Consider the following 20,107-nt stretch of genomic DNA (forward strand, 5'->3'; position numbering starts at 1 on the left):
GAAGTATACCTCATTCACAAGGCAGGCACCGATTGCGTTAGTAAGACTTCTGTTGAATTACGAGTTAAAGAAATTTGCTATGTAAACTCATAAAAGGAAAAAAAAAACAAGCTGCACTGTCCAGGATTGCCTTTCCTTGCATTGTGCCTCTGACCAAGTGTTATATCGCTGCGCTGTATCAGCATTGCTCACTTTTTGGTCAATGCACGTGTACAGATCTTGTCTTCTGTGTGTATTGTTTGATGTACTTCCTTTTTATCATGATTCCTTCTCGCCTTCCTTCCTTGGGTATATTTCGCAAGCCACGGAATAAACTAACTAGTTGCCAGTCAGCGCCGTGTGTCGTCGTTTCTTGCCTAGTCTTTTTGCGCTATTTTGAATTTCAGTGCGCACCAACTAGCCCAAACCATCGTTCTAACGCAGTTCATAAAAGCTCTTTGCATTTTGCCTGTGCTCGCCTGCGTATTTTCTCAGCTAGCATGTTTTTGCACAGCTTGTCGACACATATTTATCATCGTAGTTGTTGAATTGACGCTTATAAAACGCGAAAAAAAAAAAAATCGCGGCATGATGGCCAAAAACTGGCCAATGACGGCCGGTTTGTATGGCCCGGCAACTGGCCTGCTGTCTAAAAAACTGGTTGGGCCGGTTCAAAACCAGGCAAGTGGCAACCCTACTTTTGCTGCCCTGCACTGGCTGCGGACTCAATTTTACAATGCGTACAAGCTTCAGTGGGAGCCACAGAACACAACAAAAAAAAAGAACCGCTACAGTTAAACCTGGAAATAACGAAGTTGACAAAAATTCGCATTTTTTCGTTACATCCAGATTTTTGTAACATGCAGGTTTCGAGTTAAAGCTGACAGGAATGAAGCAGAAACGAAACCAATATGCTAGTAATCAGTGATGCTGAACTCACCCTTGTTCAAGGATATATTTCACACTGAAAAACTGCGTGGTTTGCGCTTACACGGCCCCCGAATTCACAAACGTACTAAGTATCACTTTAGCTTTTTTATACTTTTCGGTGCCTTAACGCGTATCGAGAACAAAACTTATGCTGAAAGGGCGTCTTTTCGCGAACTTCACGCTCTTGTCTGCAGTCAAAATCGTTGAAGGGATCCTAGTTGGGATACTGTACCGGGTGGTGACGTTCTTCTCTGTCGCTGGCTGAGACGGCACTTAAAATTGCGAGCTTGTCATGAAAAGACAAATCTTTTCACATTCACGCAGCAGAAATCATCCACGAACACATAACACAGATATCAGGTGACACACACCGAGAGGCAGGCCTAGCACCTCACCGACACCGCACTCACACGTGGAAACGCACGAGACTGCGGTGCGGGCGAAATTCGCTAAATTAGTGCATTTCGCCCGCCGATTTTTCAGAAAAAGGGAAAGAAACTTTCACTCATCAGCGTATCGAATTCGTTACATCCAGGTTGACTGTCGCAACTCCTTCGTTACATAGAGGTCGCCAACACGTGGGCTTCAATGAAGCTGGAAATGAGGAATTGAGAAACTTCGTTAAATCCAGGAATTCGTTACATAGAGGTTCGTTACATCCAGGTTTAACTGTATTACGGTAAAGTCAGTTTGCAGACTGGAGAAAATGCATTACTTTGTAACAACGCCATTGCACAGATTTGTTAGTGTTGAGTGAGGCACTGACAAAGAAAAAGTAATGATAAATTTCCACTGGGCAAGTGTTTTGTATACATGAAGCATATGCAACCCATGCCAACTGCATGCATGATAGCACGTGTGGCTTCAACCCTGCGGTAACTTCTAGTTTCCCCCTGACATCACACCCCCCGTCACTTTAATCCAATCCAACTCTAACCAAGCAAATCACTCATCCCCCAGCATGCAGCGGGTCCAAGCAGCTGCGGAGCCTACAGCAATATCACGACCTGCACCCGTTGCCTCCCACACTCTTTGCATACAGAAAGCTACCTGCTTCCGTGCACACCATCTCACTTAATATTCAAGGGGTTCAGGATCTTTTTTCAAACTATTCATTTTCAAAAAAATTGCGGAGGACTACACACTGTCAATAGAAAAGAATACAAAGGACTGTCATGAATTAGTGCTCGACTCTTCGCTCCACCGGAATTAGATGTGGACAGACGTGGAGACGAATCACTTAAAAAGTAGCTGGAGAACATTTCACATTAAAACTGGCAAGTACCTGCCGGTTTTAGAGTTGAATTGGCAGCTGGCAGCATGTGCAAAAAACCAGCTTTGCCAGTCGAAAACTGGTCAGGTGCCATCCTATCTAAAATAAGGCCACTGGTTCATGCCTTGAGCTCTATTGGCTTAAACCTCTTCAGGGGACCCCATACTGCTTCACAGGTCTTCAACGGACAGCATGAGGGAGCTGCGAGCATTTTTACAAAAAATAAATAAATAAATAAATGAAGAAGGAATCCTAAAAGCGCACAACTGCTGTATATGTGACAGTAAAGTAATTTGAATTAATTTGCGAAGACGTTGATTATGGAGACCCCAACCCTACAATTCCCACTTTCAGGAAAATTGTGGTGGACTACAAACTTTCAATAATAAAGAAAAAGGTTTATAATATACAGGACTGTCATGAGTTAGCTGTTTGAACGCCAGGCCCGAACACTGTGAAACATTTCAAATTTAATCATGGCTGGACTTACTTGCATTCTTACCATACAAGACTTATGTCCCGCTCTAGAGAAAAGCTTAAACAAAGATGACCTATTTTACCAGCTTTGTGCTACACTGTGATTTGTAAAACACACACACACACACGCGTGTGCCCGCACGCACACACATACATACATTTGCTGCATGTAAAAAATGATCCGAGGTCCTGCATGAAATGAAGGTCATGGTCATGATTATGGTTGTTTTATGGATTTGGAGCCAAAACGTTTTTTGTAATGAAAAAATAAAACTGCACAGACCTTGTAGCAAGGTCATTCCTGCATTCCAAATTGAAATTGAGGTTTGACATGCTACAACAGGGCTATAAGGCTCGGTGTAATGGAAGGCTAAGGTTAGTGTGGACATTCTTATCCCCTACACGCAGGAATTTTTGGTTTTCAGCTGTCACAAAAACGGCCACCACAGCCGGTAATCAAACCAACAGCCTCATCCTCGGTAGTCCTACACCTCAGCCACAGGACGCCGTTCCAGGAATTTTTAAATTGCATTTCTACGATTTCTGTAGGAAGTTTGATTAGGAACAGAAACTCAAAAAAGTGATAAAATTTCTGTCAACACCAAACCTATCAAAAGTGCACTCTGAAGTAACTAAACGCAGCAAAATCCCAGAAGAAGAACTTGAATGGACTGCGAAAACTTGTTTGTCTTTTCAGAAGTGCCCCCAAACCCCACAAATGAATTGGCAACATGCCCAGATGCATCGAACTATCTTACTAGAAACCGCTGAATGGAGTACGTGTACACAGGTAGAAACAAAGAAAAAGCATTTATATGGCTCAATTTGATAAAAAACTGTCTTCAAGCACTCTTTCTTGGTTTCAACTGATCCCTGACACATATTTGTCCCTGCTTTGCAAATCGGCATACGGTCACAAATGATGCCACCTAACCTAACAAGCTTAAAACTCCTTCGGTACCTTCGTGCTGCTGGAAAAAGCTCACTAAAGAATTTAAGCAAGCATCTGCTGCGTCCATCATAGATGTCACCATCACATGCTTCCTCCAAAGTTACTATCGCACTCGATTTTACTCACAACATGCGAGCGGTGGCTGGAACTGCTTCTCAGCCACTCGTGGCACCAAGCAGCGAAGCAATCAAGAACTAAAAAGGGAGGATATTAGCATCCCCCATGGGTTACACTCTTCAACGCAGAAATTTGGGCTAGTTGGTGATACGACTTCGGCATGGTAAAAAGCGCACTAGACGGGGCCAGACGAAAAGGCAGTGACACGGAACGAGCGCTGCTTGTGATCTACTGAATTCGTAATGTTCGAATGCACCCATCGTAGCGATTTAAACAAGTGCTTCAGGGACCATTTAAATAGTGTAACCACTCATTGAAACTGCAGTTCATATGCTTCACGTTCGCACAATGCTCCCAAAATCAAATGCATCAATTCTGGCTGTATATCGTCACTGGAGCCACATTGCTGGATATACAGTAGAATCTCGATAAACGGAAATCGCTTAAATGGAATTGCCGCTTCAACGGAACAGTAGCCTGTAATTTGGTTGGTTTTATATTCAGATAACGTAAAAATACTCTTGGTAATCGCAACTAAAATTTCCGCGTCACTGTGTAAACGGAACCAGAAATGGAACTTCTTGTGAAACCCATTGGCATGAGAATCAGCTTTTTTCGCTTCCGGCTGTTTCGTTTTGGTTTTTTGTCTTCCTCCATGTTTTCTTTAGCGTCGTTGGCCTCGTAAGCCTCGTCTCGTTAGTGGTCAGCCGTGTTAGCGCAACGAATACAACATCACAGTTCTTGTTCCAGTCGTTCGGTCTCGATTCAAGACGCCGCGGTTACAGGGCTCAGCTCTTGTCGCCTCGTTCGTGCCATCGTGGTGCTATTCGCACATCATTAGCGCGTTGCTGTCATTAAATTCGGTGGCTTGTAAGCACTCGCGAAGTTGAGCCTCTAGCCTTCGTGAAGATTCAATTGCAAGGACTCAAACAAAAAAATAATTGATGCATTTTGTAGTGTACAGTGACTCATTGTTGCCAAATCAACTTTATGAATACTGTGCCTAACCTCTTGTAGTTTTCTTACTTTCTGAAAAACTATCAGCTACATTCACCTACTAGTGCTTAGAGTTCCATGAAATGGTATTAAGAGTGTGTACGCACATAAATTTGCACTTTCACACATCTGTCTCAGTAAACAATACTTCTGTTAAACGGAACTAATTTTTTCGGTCCCTTGAAATTCCGTTTATCGAGAGTCTACTGTAGGTGGTTTAAAGGGACCCTGCAACACTTACCATCGACTACTCGGAATGTATTTTGTGGTAAAGTCCATTATCCAGCAATCTCCACCCGCAAGAACTATGAAAATCCGTTCACTATCACCGAAACTACGCGCGATGAAAAATCGCGCATAAATGTTCCCTCTCAACTCAACCGCGGACAACGCGACGAAAGCTACGCGCTCTCTCCCGGAGAGGGGGGCGGCGCGCGGCGTTTTGTTCGGCGGCCTTCGATATGTCACAGGCCGGGGAGTTTTGTCCTTCTTCCCGAAACGTGGACGGGTCTATTTCCAGTCTGGTGCCACAAAAAAGCAGGCATGGCGGCCTGCTCGCAAGCAAGCGCTCAGGCTGGTAGGGCGTTTTTGAAGCAATAAACGTTTGTTGTCGAGTGGACCCGTTGAAAGTGGAATATTTAGTTTGTCACTCAAACTCCGCGCGCACTCAAAACAAAAGAAACACCAAAAGCATGCGTACAGGTTCAGACATAGAAGAGGTTGATACACAGCGCCAACGACGGCGGATCGTCACAGGAAATGCCAGAATTTAGCCGCAAAGTTGACCAGCGACAGCCAATAGGACAGCCAGGACAGCCATGGCCCGATTGACGTCGCAGAGGCCATTCCAGGGGTGCATAATGAGGGGAATTGAAGAGAGCGCGGTTGGTTTTTCCGCGTCTTTCACGGCGATTTGCGCGCTTACCGCTTCACGTGCACGTGTAATATTTGGCTCGCGTGTTCCTGGCAGTGTAATCTAAACGTCGCGCAGGTTTACTTGCACTGCACGAAGAGTGTTGCAGGGTCCCTTTAAGTTCTTCCAAGCAATGAAGATGCGCAATAGCAGATCTGCAACTCTTTATACGGCAATGGCAAGGAAACCACCACGTCACAATTCAAAAGCAACCATACAATGCTGTGAAGAGCTGCACTACATCCTACACATTCGAACGTTGCGCACTTGGCAAGTCAGCTGGTAGTGGAACTAAGGGATGCTGGTGATAATGGGAAGAGTTGACTTCTCTTTTTAGTTCTTGAATGGCGTGCTTTGCAGTGCCACGAGACCATGAGAAGCAGTTCCGGACACCGCTCGCGTGTTGAGTTAAATTGAGCGCGACAATACCACAAGAACCTCTTCAAAACAGCTATCTTTGCAAGTAGACACAGCCAAAGCAGCTGCACTTGCTGCAAAGCATTTCATTGCATTTTTAAATTTTAAAACCGAGAGTGGGGGGGGGGGGGGAGGGGGCCTTTGCATCTTGTGGGACCAGTCAAGCTGCTGATGAAGCCTTTTGTCTCATGTTTTTCAGACACGAAAGAAATGAAATGCGAAAAAAAAAAGCGCACAATCCACCCTGTGAAGGTGGTTGGAAAGCGAAGCTGTAGACGACACCCACAACGATTACCCCTGCGACGTCACTTCAATTCACACACGTGACTCTACAAAGAGAGAAACCAGAGAAAATTAAAAGCACTCAACCACACCCTTTATTACTTCAAAGAAATATTTTTTGCTAAGGTTAAATCAACGCATGATTCATGGACGGTAGTTGTATGAGTTGTATTAGCGAAGCACATGAGTATAAACTCCTTTTTTATAAAATTAAAGGAAGCTCAAACTTGGTGTAAGACAACCTCACTTCTCCCCCGTCTGTGCTGCCTTTGATGGAGGCGACAAAATAGGCGGAGAAGTGACATAACCTGTGTTGGTGTAAGCTTCCTTTAATTTTTCTAACTCCTAGCCCATGTGCAAGGCATGCACACGGCTGCTACACGTGCCGTGGGTGGAGCGCACAGCAGCGCGAGAGGTCGCGTGACGCTATCCCGTGGCATTCAGTGGGAACGCAGGGGGTAAACCCACAGATGTGCTCGGTGAGTGCACCGTCTGTCTCCCTCGTCTCCGCGGGGACTCGGTAGCTCAATCGTTAAGACAACGAGCTCTCACTCCGTTTCTCTATTTGTTCCAGGTTCAATTCCTGGCGGTTCCAGTAACTTTTTTTTTTGTTTGCAGGAGTTTTCTCCGTTTCTCTATTTGTTGCAGGTTCAATTCCTGGCGGTTCCAGTAACTTTTTTTATTTGTTTGCAGGAGTTTTCTGTTGACACCGATGGTCACGACCGAACCCTTGGAGGGTAGAGGTAAAAAGCTTCGCTTTAAAAAGTGCACTTGCGTCCAAACCTTATCACATTACATTTACCCCTCTTCGAGAAGAAATAGAAGCATAAAGAACAGTTCAATTTTTACACCATGTCCAGCATGGCACCTACTGCGGCCCAATTTAACACCAAGTGAGTACAGGAATATTTGAGGAGCTTTTTTTTTTCTAAACGAACAGAATTGCAGAAACAAGCAAAAATTTGCGACCGGGCCTATATGCAACGCTCTCAAAGCTATTACAGTTGAACCTCGATTTAACGAAGTCATTGGGACCCGCGAATTATTTCGTTAAATCAGGAACTTCGTAAAATCGAGAGAACGACAAATTTATTGCCCAGTGAAAAACCTTGCAATTTTCACCTGCACGCTTCGTGAACAGCGGGAGCACACACTTCTCGCAGCTGGCCAGTGAAATCAAAGGGTCCTCAGCACCCTCGTGTGCCCCAGGAAACCGCCTCAGAAGATCTACGGGGTCCATCGCCTGGCATGGTGTAGGCACGGGTGCTTCGATAGTGTCCAGATCATTTGCATCTTCAGACTCCTTTTGTGTGCCAGAAACAAGCTGCACTATCTCCTCGTCGTTGAAGATCTGATCTGCGGCCACCTCGTCACGCCGACGAAGCTCTTCCGAACTGGGCGATGCCTCTTCCCGCCCGTATTGCGGGCTTGTGGAAGCCTCGAAAGTAGAAGTGCGGAAGCTCTTTTGGAAGTGTGGAGGCAGTGTGCTACCGCTCCTTCACTGGCAGCACACTGGAAGACATTCTAGACGCCATAAATTTGGGAAAACCTCTTTTTCTATGCATCTTTTTTCCCGGAATACTTCGTTAAATCGGGTTTGGCGGCGAAGTTCGTTTGGTTATTTCGAGTTTATAAAAGCATAAAGCCTATGGGCAACTACAAAGGGAATCCGAATTTGTTCATTAAATCGGGAAATTCGTAAAAACTGGTTTCGTAAAATCGAGTTTAAACTGTATATATGTTCTACATGTCACCTACGGGAAGTTCTTTGACAGCGTTGCATTTAGGCCCGTTAACAAAATTTTCGCTTGTTTCTGAAAGTCTGTTCAGGTGGGTTGATTCATTTCGAGAAAAAAAAAAAATCTCATTTGGTAGCAACTTGGGATTAAGTGAATAAATCAAGGCAATTATTACAGATGCTTTACCCTTCATAATTTACGGATTCAAATTTAATGAAATCGGTATTCGTAAGAAAGTACAAGTGATCAACCTCCCGTGCATGAGCATTTTTGCAACGCCCGCCTAGTTATTTCTGTTTTTACATTCCCTGATACGGCACTACGCCACTTTCTTTTGTGGCTACTTTCAAAACACGGTGCACCTGCTTTAGAAACTAAGCTAGATAAATTTTTTGCTAAGTGCTTGCAAAACAAAACCGGGAAGTGAAGAATATCAACACGCAAACTTCGGGGCCCACGAAAAGCTCTAAACACACAATCGTAAACAATCACGAATAACAAATACAACCAACAGTATTACTTCACGATGTCTACGCCGCCAAAGTAGTCGTCGCATCAGCATGTGCAAACTTCACACTGCGGGATTTCCTCACTAGAACCCAGCACCAACACAGGAAATACACCCGCAAAACGACCCGCCATACTTGCTCAATGAGCGCCATGTGATACGATACAGCCATGGCTCAGCCAATGGCGTGCTGTAAGCGCTTCCTTACGCGCAGGTGCGCGGAAGGTTCCCAGCGTGATTAGGCCATGCTTTGCTACGGCTGGTCCGCTAGGCTACGGGAGCCAGCGTCTCCCCGAGCAGAATGGCCGACCACTAGCTTCTGTTTATGTCGCGTTCGTAGTCCTTACTGTGTCGCTTCGCCGTATTTGGGAACGGGGTTTATTTACATTTTTATCTGGAACATATTCAGCTTATTATACCGCAGTTTAATGTAAGATTTGTTTATTATTTATTTTTACGGATAATACGCTTGTTTAGTTGCAGTATTTAGTTAGTACAGCAGCTTACAACAGGGAACTACTTCTTGACGCGCTCACAGTGCATGTGGCGCAAGGCGCACAGGCTCGGTTCCAAAACAAAGATTGAACGTGTTGGTGTCCGTCCGGCGAAAACGTGCTCGGGTACGTTGTGGTGTCAACCGGGGGCCGTTGACTACGCGCAGTGAGTGCGAACAATGCCCAGGAATGGAAACTTCATTGTTGTGGAGAATGTCGCGTCGTCGGAAGGCTCGAGCGTGCTGGGAAAGGCGGCCGAGGTAGAAGAGGACCTGGCGTCGGCCATCAAAGAGAACCTCAAGCTCAAGTCGCAGCAGCAGCCTTGTCAAGCCTGCGCGCAGCAGCGGCATCCCCGGTACTCCCCGTATTTGGTGCCTCGGCGGTCCGAGTGTAGTGGTGTGTTGTCCGCTGCGGCGAAAGACAGTGTGCGCAGGGCCTGTGCCGCCGGCCACCAACCGCCACAGGATGCTGACAAGGACCCGTACGAACTTTTGCAGGAACTCCTTCAGCAGGGAACGCTGATCCGAGAAGCCGTGCGCAGACTGCAAGACAACGTGGTGGAGAAAAAAAAGACTCCTCACTCCTTGGACAGCTCATCGCGGGACTCGTTTTCATTTTAGGTTCACTTAAAAAAATGCACGTCGCATCACATCACTGACTTCGTAGCAATTTTTCCCTGCCCATCGGAACTGACATCTGTCGTGCGTCTGTGACCGGCTGGTTCACTCCATGTGCGCGATTCCATGCGTTCCTTTGACCTTGTTCACCTAGGGGCGTTATTTTCAAACTGTCTTGTACTGGTGTTTGTTGTGCAAGCAGGTAGCGGCAGCCTCGTGTCGCAAATAAATCGGGATTCCGATGCCTTTGTGTGGGTGTTATTCGCACACTGTGAGCCTCACTGGCTGGTATCGGGCATGGCATGTGGTATTTGTGCCGCGTCGACTGTCTTAAAATAGGCTCCGCAGCGTCCATACCGGAAAATTCCATTTTCAGGAGAGAACGCTGCGGGGTAAGGACGGACGCGGCGGCGGTGTTGCAATCGCGACCGGTACTGGAAACGAGGCAAAAATAGGCTGCGCCGCAGGTTGACTTTTACAGTGCCGTCTCGTCCCTGGCCGTTACATTGTTGCGAGTGAGTCATAGCAGTTGGTCCGGAGCATGGAGCAGTGTGTGTTGGTTGCTAGCAAGCGTCTGCACTCGGAACGCCAGTGCAGACGTGTAGTTGCGACGCATATGTCATTTACATTTCCGAGTATTCTTTTCTCCGTGTAGAAATGCGTATGGAACAAAATTAGGTCCCTTTTAGCGTTTACTGTGCACGTTACACACTGGACAAGAGCAGAGGAAAAAGTAATTGGAGCAGAACAGCCGCTTGGATCTGTTTATTTTTACGCCGTTGAAAGGTTAAAACGCGTTCACCCAATCCGCTATTCCTAAGCGGTCACGTGATTGCCGTGCAAGTCTTTCGCCACCCCGTTGCTCCTGCTGTAGGCCTAAAAATGTTATTTACGTCTGGTTGTCCGACCGACTTTCACATGTGGATGTAGACCAGTTTGGTCAGAAGATAGGCACCATACAGTGAGTCATAACGTAACCGTGCTCGAATCCGCAATATACTGGGTTAATGAGCAGTACGAGGCGACTTTGTTGGATTCTTAGGGTGCTGTCATTTGTTTTGGGTAAGCAGTTAGCGTGTTCCCTTTTTTTGTCGTAGGGTTTTTCATTTTTAATGGAGGTTTGATTTTGTAAACGTGATTGAAATAATGTTTACATCCCCCCCTCTTTTTTTTTTTTTTTACGGAGGTGAACGGACCGACCTTCCTTGGGCCTTTGACGGTAGAGTCGCCCAACTTGCAAGTCCAAGGTTACCAAATAAACAACGCTTCACGGAATCGCTTCGCTAAATGTAGCAAACATGCTGCAGCGTTAAGTTTTGCTTGCGTGTTCGCTGGCGAGCGTTCATTGCTTTTTCTTAAGGAGCTGGACGCACGACTCGTGCCCAGCCGGAATGGTTGCATGTTCACGAATGAATCGGCACATGCTAGGACGCCTTGTGTTCTATGACGGTCGAATTAGCCTGCTTCAACAGAAAAAAATGTGGCCGCTTTGTTTGCGATCGTGTTTTTCACACCACGACAAATGACCGCCACGATTCACGATCCGCAAGGCAGCTGTAGACTGATCTAATGCCGTACAGCAGAAAGATTTTGCTCCACTACGAAAGCAACGTTTATTTGCGATCTCGTCTGTCATTTCTTCTTTTTTTTTAGCATAAAATGCGGAGAAAACTTTTGTTATCGTGTAATGTCGGTAACGGCTACAGTTGTGGTAACGTGTGAATGTGTTAAAAGACCAACAAGCTGGGTGTTGAGAGGCACCGCTGGTAGACAACCGCAGGGATGCAACCCTTATGCTGCAGTCAAAAGTGGGGTTGCACAAATATGTTCGTGGCACCAACTTCAGAAAAAATACAGTGTAAGGATACCAAAAATTAGTGCATTGCCATGCGCCTACGCCTGGTTCAACCAACAGTTCTATGGAAAACATCTTCAGTTGAGTACATTGCTAGTGGCCCTGCTGATGTTCCCAGTAGTTTTTATTTTATAGTTTGTGTTTGGCATGCAGCACCGTGATGTCATCTGCAGGAAGGAAAATAGTTCCATTCGCTGACACCATTGCTACCAGAACAAAGCATTAGCCCCACGAGGCGACATGACCGGTAGCGTCAAATTGCACCGTCGGTGCTAGACCGTGGCCTGTAAGGGAAGTGTTTTGGTCAGCCAGAGTCCAAGCCATACAGCACAAGTCAATTACAGGGTTAAAAGGCCCTGCTGTTTGCGGTTGCAGTTTGTCTCATCTGCTTGCTCCCTGTGGTTTACACTCAAGGTTTTCCTGTCAAAACGGGGATTTTAAGTGCTCGGCTTTCAGGGTTTATACATAGTAGTGCAGAGCCGTAGCCACATGCTCTGTTGTCCAAAGACCAAAAAAAAACCTTACATTGTGTGGTTCCTGTAAAAACTCTTTTTTTAATGCCTTTTGTTGTTTATTGCAGTAGACGCCAGGCTTTCTATATATAATCCGAAACTGGTGCTCCCATAGACCAAAAGCATTAGTAAAAAGTAAAGGCAGTTGTGTTTTATTTTTGGTTTTGTCGTGTCGTGTGAGGCTACAGCTGCATTCCAGTCACGATAAAATGATTCGCCTCTCTTGGGGAGTGAAGATTGACTATGAGATTTTCCTTGCCATTGCCACTGGCCAAAATTGCGGAGGCTGTCATGCTGCTTCTAAGTAGCCACAGCTGCCTAGCTGTACAGGCAACCTACACAGTATTAACTCAGTGGCTGCCTCAGTGTGAGTGCCTGAGGACAGTAAAAAGCGTGGTGCACACTAGGCAGTGTACACAAGACTGTGATACCACCTTCTCGCCAGCGTAATGGAAGGGTGCTGCAACAGCAAATTCCACTTCATCACTTGTGGTGCTGCGCAACGCAGCAGGCTATTCCTGTGCACATTCATCCAGTAGGCTGTGGGATGAAAATGAACGGGAATGACCTGCCAGCTTAAAAACAGTATGCATGGGGTAGCACCATTTTACCAAATTAGCATTGCCTTCCACTTGTATGTTAGTTCAGTATTATCAGTGCTACCATATACATTCTCCGAGAAGTGGATTTAATTCAGGGGCATTTATAGTGCCATTTTCTAGTGTCTGCACATTGTCTCCAACCTGGTACTGTTACTGCACTGGCCCCACTTCCACAGCATCTGTTGGGTTACAAGCATAACCTGACAGTGGTTGTGGGGGTGGAGTACCCATCTCTTCCCTAGCTGTTGCGTTAAGGAGACACTGAAGGCAACGAACAAGTTGGTTTGAGATGGAAGTCTGACCTTTCCATAGCCATTTTAGTGTTGATTCAGTGCCGAAAAGATGCCTTAATTGCTGAGAAATTGCTAATCAAACAATGCATCTCCCTTCATTGCCCTAGCAGTGATTCCATGATGTAAGCAGAGGCTGCTGCAGCCGCTGTTCGCGTCATGATAAACCTGAAGCAAGCGAGGCAGCTGTGATGTATAGCATTATACAAGCAACTGAATACAACGCTACCACGTACCAAGGGGTTTTGTTACTTTTGTTCAGATCAGTCGTGCTTTCCTGAACTCCAGCATCCTTTGCTGCTCTGGACCACTAAGCAAAATGTTTCTTAATGGGATGCATGATCAATATTGACGCTTTTTTTAAGAAAAGCATATTGTCCTTTTTAGGCCACATGGACGTTGGCGTCAAACCAGCTGCTTGTGCACAGCCCCCACGCGCCACCTCGCATAGCGGCATCACCACCAGCATGAACAAGTAGCGCCATCTAGTGGCAGCCAGGGAAGACGTATACACCACACGTTGCGCACACTTGAATATATTGACTTTAGTCAAAATAAGCATTCCTGTTATTTTTTTTCATTCAGCAAAAGCACGCAGAGAGTCATAATAAAAGGGGCTATGCACACAGTACTGTACAAGGGTCACACAATTGTCTGGCCAAGTACTGCGCCAGGTATTGCACCAAAACCTAGAACTGCTTGTTGGCATTTGGCTGGGCTCCCATCATTCTAGCTTTCTTTTTGTTCTTAAACGTTCAAACATGACACTACAAAAGCTTCCAGTTAAATTTCTATAAACTTGTGAAGGCATATTGTTAAAATATTTGCCACACAATTTTAACCACTTCTGGTGTAAGTTGCGCGGTATAGCCAGTGGGGGCAGCACCTGTCCGTGTTTTCACTATTTTCTTGCTTATTTTAGAAAAGGTATGCATAAGAGTGGTATATTCATGTTCTCAGTAAACTAATCTGTCGATCTAAAGCAACTTGTATTTCGCCTTCAGTGCCCCTTTAATGCGATACCTGTTTCTTGACACTCGCCCATCTAGGACATTCTGTCGCTTGGTGGAGCTGGGGAGGGAAAGAATAGGTTCAGAGTGCCCTGCCCACTCCCCGTGCGTTTTGCACAGCCCCTCTCCCTCATTGTCTTTCATTCACCAATGGCGTAGCCACGATTCTTTCTTCAGTGGGCTTATGCACCACCTTCTGCCTACATCACTGGCTCCGTGTGCTCCATCACGAAGAGAGAACAGGCCATTTTAATACATGGCCAATACAAATGCACTGGTAAATAACATGATAAGCACAGTTTTGAGCATAGCTGGAAAATAAAGGTTCTGGTACGTAATTCAGTGTGTAGGTCATTATAACTGTGCTATACTGGTGAGCAATGGTGACCATACAGCTGATATGTGTTCTGTGAAGAAAAAGCTCATCTGAAAAAAAAAACACAAAAAAACAAATTCGGGGCCCATCTACAAGCAAGCACCAGCTTGAACCATATGAATGTCACTGCAAGGAAATAAATAAATTTAAAAGGTAAAGCCCTCGATACTTCGCTGCTGAGGAAGGTTCTAGTCAACATGTGCTTTCCTGAAATAGCCAACCAAAAAGAGAACGAAATGCAAGAAAGTGCACATCGTCCAAATTTTGGGGACAATCTGTGACCCCGCTGCAAGAAGTCCTGTGGAGACATGTTAAATGGCGCGAAATCTGAATGACTTTCTGATTGCATGCCAGTTCTGTAGTAACATTAAATAGCAACGTTGTGTATGCTACTTTGGATGGATGAAGTGCCATACATAAGGTACTTACCTTTGCCGCTGTTCCAGGGTTGCCCTCACTTGCCAACAATGTCCACGGAAGCTGATAGCAGCCCTCAGCCGGATGTCCCCCACGAGGACGATGTTTGTGCATCAAAGAGTGGCCCAGCCGTGAGTGAGCATGAAGCCGCCCACGAGATGCTGCGTTACCCCCTCTCGAAGCAGGATCGGGAGTCCCTGAGCAGTGTGAGCAGCGACTCCGGCGATGTCTCCAATGGCCACTGCTGCGACGTGGAGGAAGAAGGCATAGTTGTCATTCCAGAATACAATACTCCGATAATTGGCTATGAAGTCATGGAGGAACGAGCGAGGTTTACAGTAAGTACGATTATTTTTGTGCCTTTATGCGGGTGTATTTTTGTTGACAGAGTTTCCAGTAAAGCAGTAGGTGGATAGTAGGAGCACGTTTTAGTGCATTATGTCCCCCTATTGCAAGCCCATAATCTGGCGATAGCATGAGGCAGAAATAGATGTCAGTCTGCCCTTACTTTTGTCTTGTTCGCCTGCTTATAGCCTCAGCATTGTTATTCAAGTCTTTGCTCACTTGTTTATGATGTACTGAATATAGGTTTCCTTAGCTGTATGTACACATGATGACTGACGGGCATTACAGATCCTAATTTAAAACTTTCGTGGTGCTTGCAGCTGGTATTCAATGCTGACGTGTCTGAGATTGAGGTCGCCCTTTTTTGTATTGCGTCTTACCAGCTGTGTTGCTTTCATGTTTGTGTTTTATCAGGTGTTCAAGATCAGAGTGGAGCATGTCGAAACAGGGCGCTTCTGGTTCGTGTTCAGGAGGTACACCGACTTTGCGAGACTAAGCAAAAAGGTATTGAAGTCTTTGCAGTGTACTACAGCGAAAAGTCGTTGTTGAAAGAAACTTTCATGAAGCTCTAGCATTTTTTATGTTAAATGGACGGTGTGTGTATACTCCTGTGTGTTAAAAGCCCTAAGCGTAAAGCTGAAAAGCTGTGATCAACTATCTTGCACTGCTACACACGAAGTCCTGGGTTTGATTCCCAGCCACAATGGCTGTGTTTGTGACGGGGGCAAAATACAAAAATGCTGGGTGTCTGATATTTTGGTGCAATTTAACTCTTTTGTTACCACACCTATTCAAATCGATCACAGATGAACGATGTTTTATATTGCCGATTTCAGCATGTAGTAGTCCTTTCTCGTGCACTTAATGGGCCCCAGTGGTTAGTCTAGGCACAGCACTGTTAGAATCAGTTTAAATTTTCCCGCTCTGGTGACGTTGACAGTGTTTTATGCGAGCTGAGGTGTGTGTGTGTTTGTGAAAGGGGGCGTGGCTGCTGCACTTGACAAAAACCATGCCGCTCATATCATACCAAATTGTGTTGTCAGCTTTGTAATCAGGTGATAATTACCTGAAAATGACACCTGAAAATGATACCTGAAATTACCTGAAAATGACACTAGTGAGCTTTGGTTTGGAGAAAGGTTAACTTTATTGTTCCAAAGCTTATTTCTGAAGGTCCCCCGCATGCCTAACAAATGGACCTGGCATTTTCAGCCAGTTTCCGGCAGTTTCGGTTTCATTTTTGTGTTGAAAAATTCATTTGGTGTTACTACGCAATTGCCCAACTTCAAGCTGGTTTGCCATGGCGCCTCCGTGGCCCACTATTGTTCCCCGAAAAAAGCACGCCACTCGTGATTTCACTTCACTTACTCCTCCTTCTGCAATAACAGCTCCAGCTGAAAATGAAAAAACAACACCAAGTCATCAGATATCACTTCAGACAAGGAGAGCGCTTCAAATGAGCCTTGAACACCGCCAGCTGTTTGCCAGCCAGTTTCGTTTCCGTACGAGGGTATTTCCAGGTGTCTAGTGTCACTTCTTAGTAGAAGTGTCTATCCTGACAGTCTCCAAACAGGTTTGGCGGTGTTACTTTTGCAAAAGCGTTAGGTGGCGCTGCAATATAGGAGGCTTGTGGTGCTGAACACTTTTCGTTGCACGACAGCTGCTTGGTGAAAGCTTTCTGGGCACAGTTATAGTGCATCACACCTTATTCCTGCAAGCAGGGCTACCACAGGGAGTTGGAAGATGATAATAAACAGCAAGTGAAAGTTCTGACAGATAAGTGATGATCAGAATGTCAACAAGCATTCACCACCAGATTTGGTCTTCAACTCTAACCGGAGTTCTTCGCATCACTTGCTTTCCCTGAATCTTGTGCCGGCCGTATTCATTGACAAGATGTTTTTACATCATATGGGGACTGATTGGTGTCTCTAATAATGTCAAACTAGCAGATTTTTTCCAGAGAACCATCCAAACTCGCATTTTGAAATGGAGGTTGGGCTTCACCACAAGGCGTGGGCACCACGCGTGCTAACATTTTTTATATATATACATATATATATATCTGACAAATTGTTCCGCGCAACTCAATTTTTTTTTCTAGGATGGGTTTTTGAAGTGTTTATCTACAAAATGCGTATTCTAAATTTTTTCTACCACTGGTGGTTTTTTATACGGAACTTCCTTTTTTCTCATTTTCCTCGACGTCTGGACAAATTTTGATTTCATCATTTTTTTTGCAACCATTATTTATTGAGAACATTATTAAAACTGGTGTGTTTGGAAAGGGCATTGAATCATCTGCATTTTATGTCACTGCAATATGTGCCTAACTGATATTTTTAGAACAAAAAAAAGTTTTCTTATACCCCCCAAAAATCATTCAATTTCCTGCAGTAACGAAAGAGTTAAAGCCCGAGGTGGTTTAAATTATTTTGTATATCTCCACCACTGTGCACTTCATAGCCCAGGTCTAGCTTTAGCCCCATCAAATTTATCTACTGACATAATTTACATTTGTGTTCAAAGCATGGGCATGTCTCGTCACTCCTGTTCATGCTCGCATCATGGTGGTACCGCGCACACGTGTCTTTCGGTTTGTCTAAAGTTGGTTTTCTGACTAAGACCTGGTTTCGGAGAGGGAAAGGGGGGGGGGGGGTGATTTAAAAAGAAGGTTAGTACTGGTTTAAGAGGCTTGCCAAAATTGAACTGTCTTTGATAAGGTTTTGAGCAGTTGGAAGTACGAGGCCCATTTTAGAATACAGGAGCAGGCTACTTTGACCAGTTGTCTAACACAACTTGTTCAGAGCTGTACCTTTTTCGTGATTTGGTTATCTAAATTAAGTTTCTGCTTTAAATTCATGCTTTCATTGTTTCACAATGCAGTGAAGGTGTAAAACTATGATTGTGACAACCTCTGTTTCTTTTTTTCTTTTTTGGCAAAGCTCAAGCCACGGTTTCCTGGCCTGCAACTCTGCTTGCCTCCCAAGCGCTGGTTTGGAAACAACTTTGACCCAATGTTTCTTGAGGACCGGGTGTTGGGCCTTCAGGCATTTGTCAAGAACATCATGGGCCACAGAGACATCAGCAAGAGGCAAGGAATGACTATGTTGGATGCTCATTTCTGAAGCCCTCTACTTCATTTCATTTTATTTTCCCCAATGCCCATTTCAGAGAGGTACGTAGCGGGGGAGTATTGGTATACAAACAACTGGGGAAAACAAAGATATAAATAATCGGAGTACGAATAGACGGTGATGTGTACAGGTGCGCGCAGAAGTAAACAGAGCACAGGAGCGGTGGCCAAACTGTATCGCTGCGCTGCCTGGGTATGTCGACAGGAACCATTGGGTGGCGTTTTGACCGTGCACTCACACTTGCCCTGCTCCCCTATCAGATATGTTTAATCGTTGCTCTGCCGGTGTGTCAGACTGGGAAAGGGCAACACTGGGCTGTTGTAGGTCGGCACTGGTTGCATTGCCGTTTGCAGCTATCAGCGGCGATCGAATCCGTCGCTGTTCAACTGGAAGAAGATGCGTGTGCGCGAGTGAAAAGTACAACATTGTCGAAGTCCTTTTTACGAGCAGCATAGTATTGCTTGCCTATCAGGTTTCCCGTAGCATGCCTTTGTGATATGATACATTATACTCCGACACCAAATTTGCTCTGCACAATCACATTCAGATGATGAATCACTAGGGAAATTTTCATTATTCCTAAGATGGTCCCGCTTCTAACATGTTTTTTTTTGGGAGGGTTCACTTCTAAGTTATTGCTGTCACTCAGTTCAGGTCTGTTCAAATGAAGGGAAAATACAAGATGCCCATGCCGAGAAAATTTGCTCAATGTTAAAGGGTCAGACATTCAATTTTTGTCTAGTAAATGTTCTCTAGCTCATATGAAAGCCCGCGTTTTATTTAGTGGGTAACCATAGGGGGTAACCACAAGCAATTTTGGGGTAACCACAAGCAATTTATAAACAAATTGGTAGAAATGACTTTAATTTACCACTAAACTTTCCAAAATCTGAAAGGCGGCGGTTCATAGTGTACAAACGTGACAATACATTACGTGCCCTGGTCACGTGACCTGCAAACCTTGCAGCTACTGAAACTGCTGAAATGTTTATTCACTTATTGAAAACATTTTGTATAAGTTTAAATTGTGTATGTATTTTTAAACATTCTTTCGAAAATTTAAAGACATGCCGCCGCGTCGCTGCTGGGTTGCTCTGAGTGTGGCTAACTGGACCTCCATGTCCAGAATCAACGGCAGTGTTCAGTAAACAGACCCAGGGAAGGAGCTTCCTGCTTGTGTTGTACGTTGTTTGATGATTCTGCCTGATTCAGGTGTGTTTCTTCTGCTGAAATATTCGTTTTCAGTTTCCAAAAACGGCAATGGCAGTTAAAAAAAAATGCGCCCGCGAAGAATCGAACTGCCGACCTCCACAACACGAAGCCAGCGTTCTACCTCGTCCATCCCGACAGATAGTGCCTCTGTGCAAAATAGAGTATGTCATACTAGGCCATCAATACGTACAGCTGGCTGCATCCAGTGATTAAAAAAAACACATACAGAAATAAAACAGCCTTCAATTCAGAATTTTTTAAGCTGGGGACAAGTATTTAAATACTGCTTTTCATCTCGCATACAGACAAAAGTATGTTGCCACGCTACTGTATGTCATGGTTGCTGGCATTATTTTTGGGAGGACACGTGCGGCTCGTAGATCTAAGAATTTTGATTTAAAAAGTTTTAAGGTGCTGCAAAACCCGTTTCACGTTAAGTTGTTTTAAGGGATGCCCTTTCATTTGGGATAGAGAACATATACGTGACAAAAATCGGTTGTCGTTCCCTTTAAAAAACACTGGGATTTAAAGAACATTGTAGCCTTCTATTCCAGCGAGCCTCATAGGCTGCATGTTGTATTGTTAAATTGAAACACATTTTATTATTACTAATGAGCAGGTTCTACTACAGTTAAACCTGGATGTAACAAATCTCTA

At 44.9% G+C, this 20,107-nt stretch overlaps 2 protein-coding genes across 9 annotated transcripts in view; both read left to right on the plus strand.

Annotated features, from left to right (window-relative positions):
- Window positions 1-8,857: 8,857 nt before the first annotated feature.
- LOC144155370 (uncharacterized) lies at window positions 8,858-9,942 on the plus strand. The gene has a single exon (XM_077686749.1). It carries the CDS (start codon window positions 9,257-9,259, stop codon window positions 9,695-9,697), a length of 441 nt encoding a protein of 146 aa, XP_077542875.1. The 5' UTR covers window positions 8,858-9,256; the 3' UTR covers window positions 9,698-9,942.
- Window positions 9,943-10,087: 145 nt separating this feature from the next.
- The window catches only part of Snx16 (sorting nexin 16), a 39,752-nt gene continuing 29,732 nt past the window's right edge, over window positions 10,088-20,107 (plus strand). For 5 of the 8 annotated variants that reach the window (XM_077686747.1, XM_077686743.1, XM_077686740.1 and 2 more), the window contains exons 1-3: window positions 14,786-15,094; window positions 15,516-15,605; window positions 18,047-18,195. In XM_077686747.1, coding sequence (XP_077542873.1) covers window positions 14,807-15,094; window positions 15,516-15,605; window positions 18,047-18,195 — 527 coding nt within the window. In that variant the 5' untranslated portion in view covers window positions 14,786-14,806. Of the gene's footprint in view, window positions 10,210-10,297; window positions 10,757-14,785; window positions 15,095-15,515; window positions 15,606-18,046; window positions 18,196-20,107 lie in introns of those variants that run through there. The other 3 variants (XM_077686746.1, XM_077686744.1, XM_077686745.1) reach the window with 3 other exon arrangements.

The sequence above is a fragment of the Haemaphysalis longicornis genome, unplaced genomic scaffold (genome assembly GCF_048455015.1).
Source record: "Haemaphysalis longicornis isolate Haplotype H1 unplaced genomic scaffold, Haemaphysalis longicornis Haplotype H1 scaffold_1, whole genome shotgun sequence".
In the NCBI taxonomy this organism is placed as follows: Eukaryota; Metazoa; Arthropoda; class Arachnida; order Ixodida; family Ixodidae; genus Haemaphysalis; species Haemaphysalis longicornis.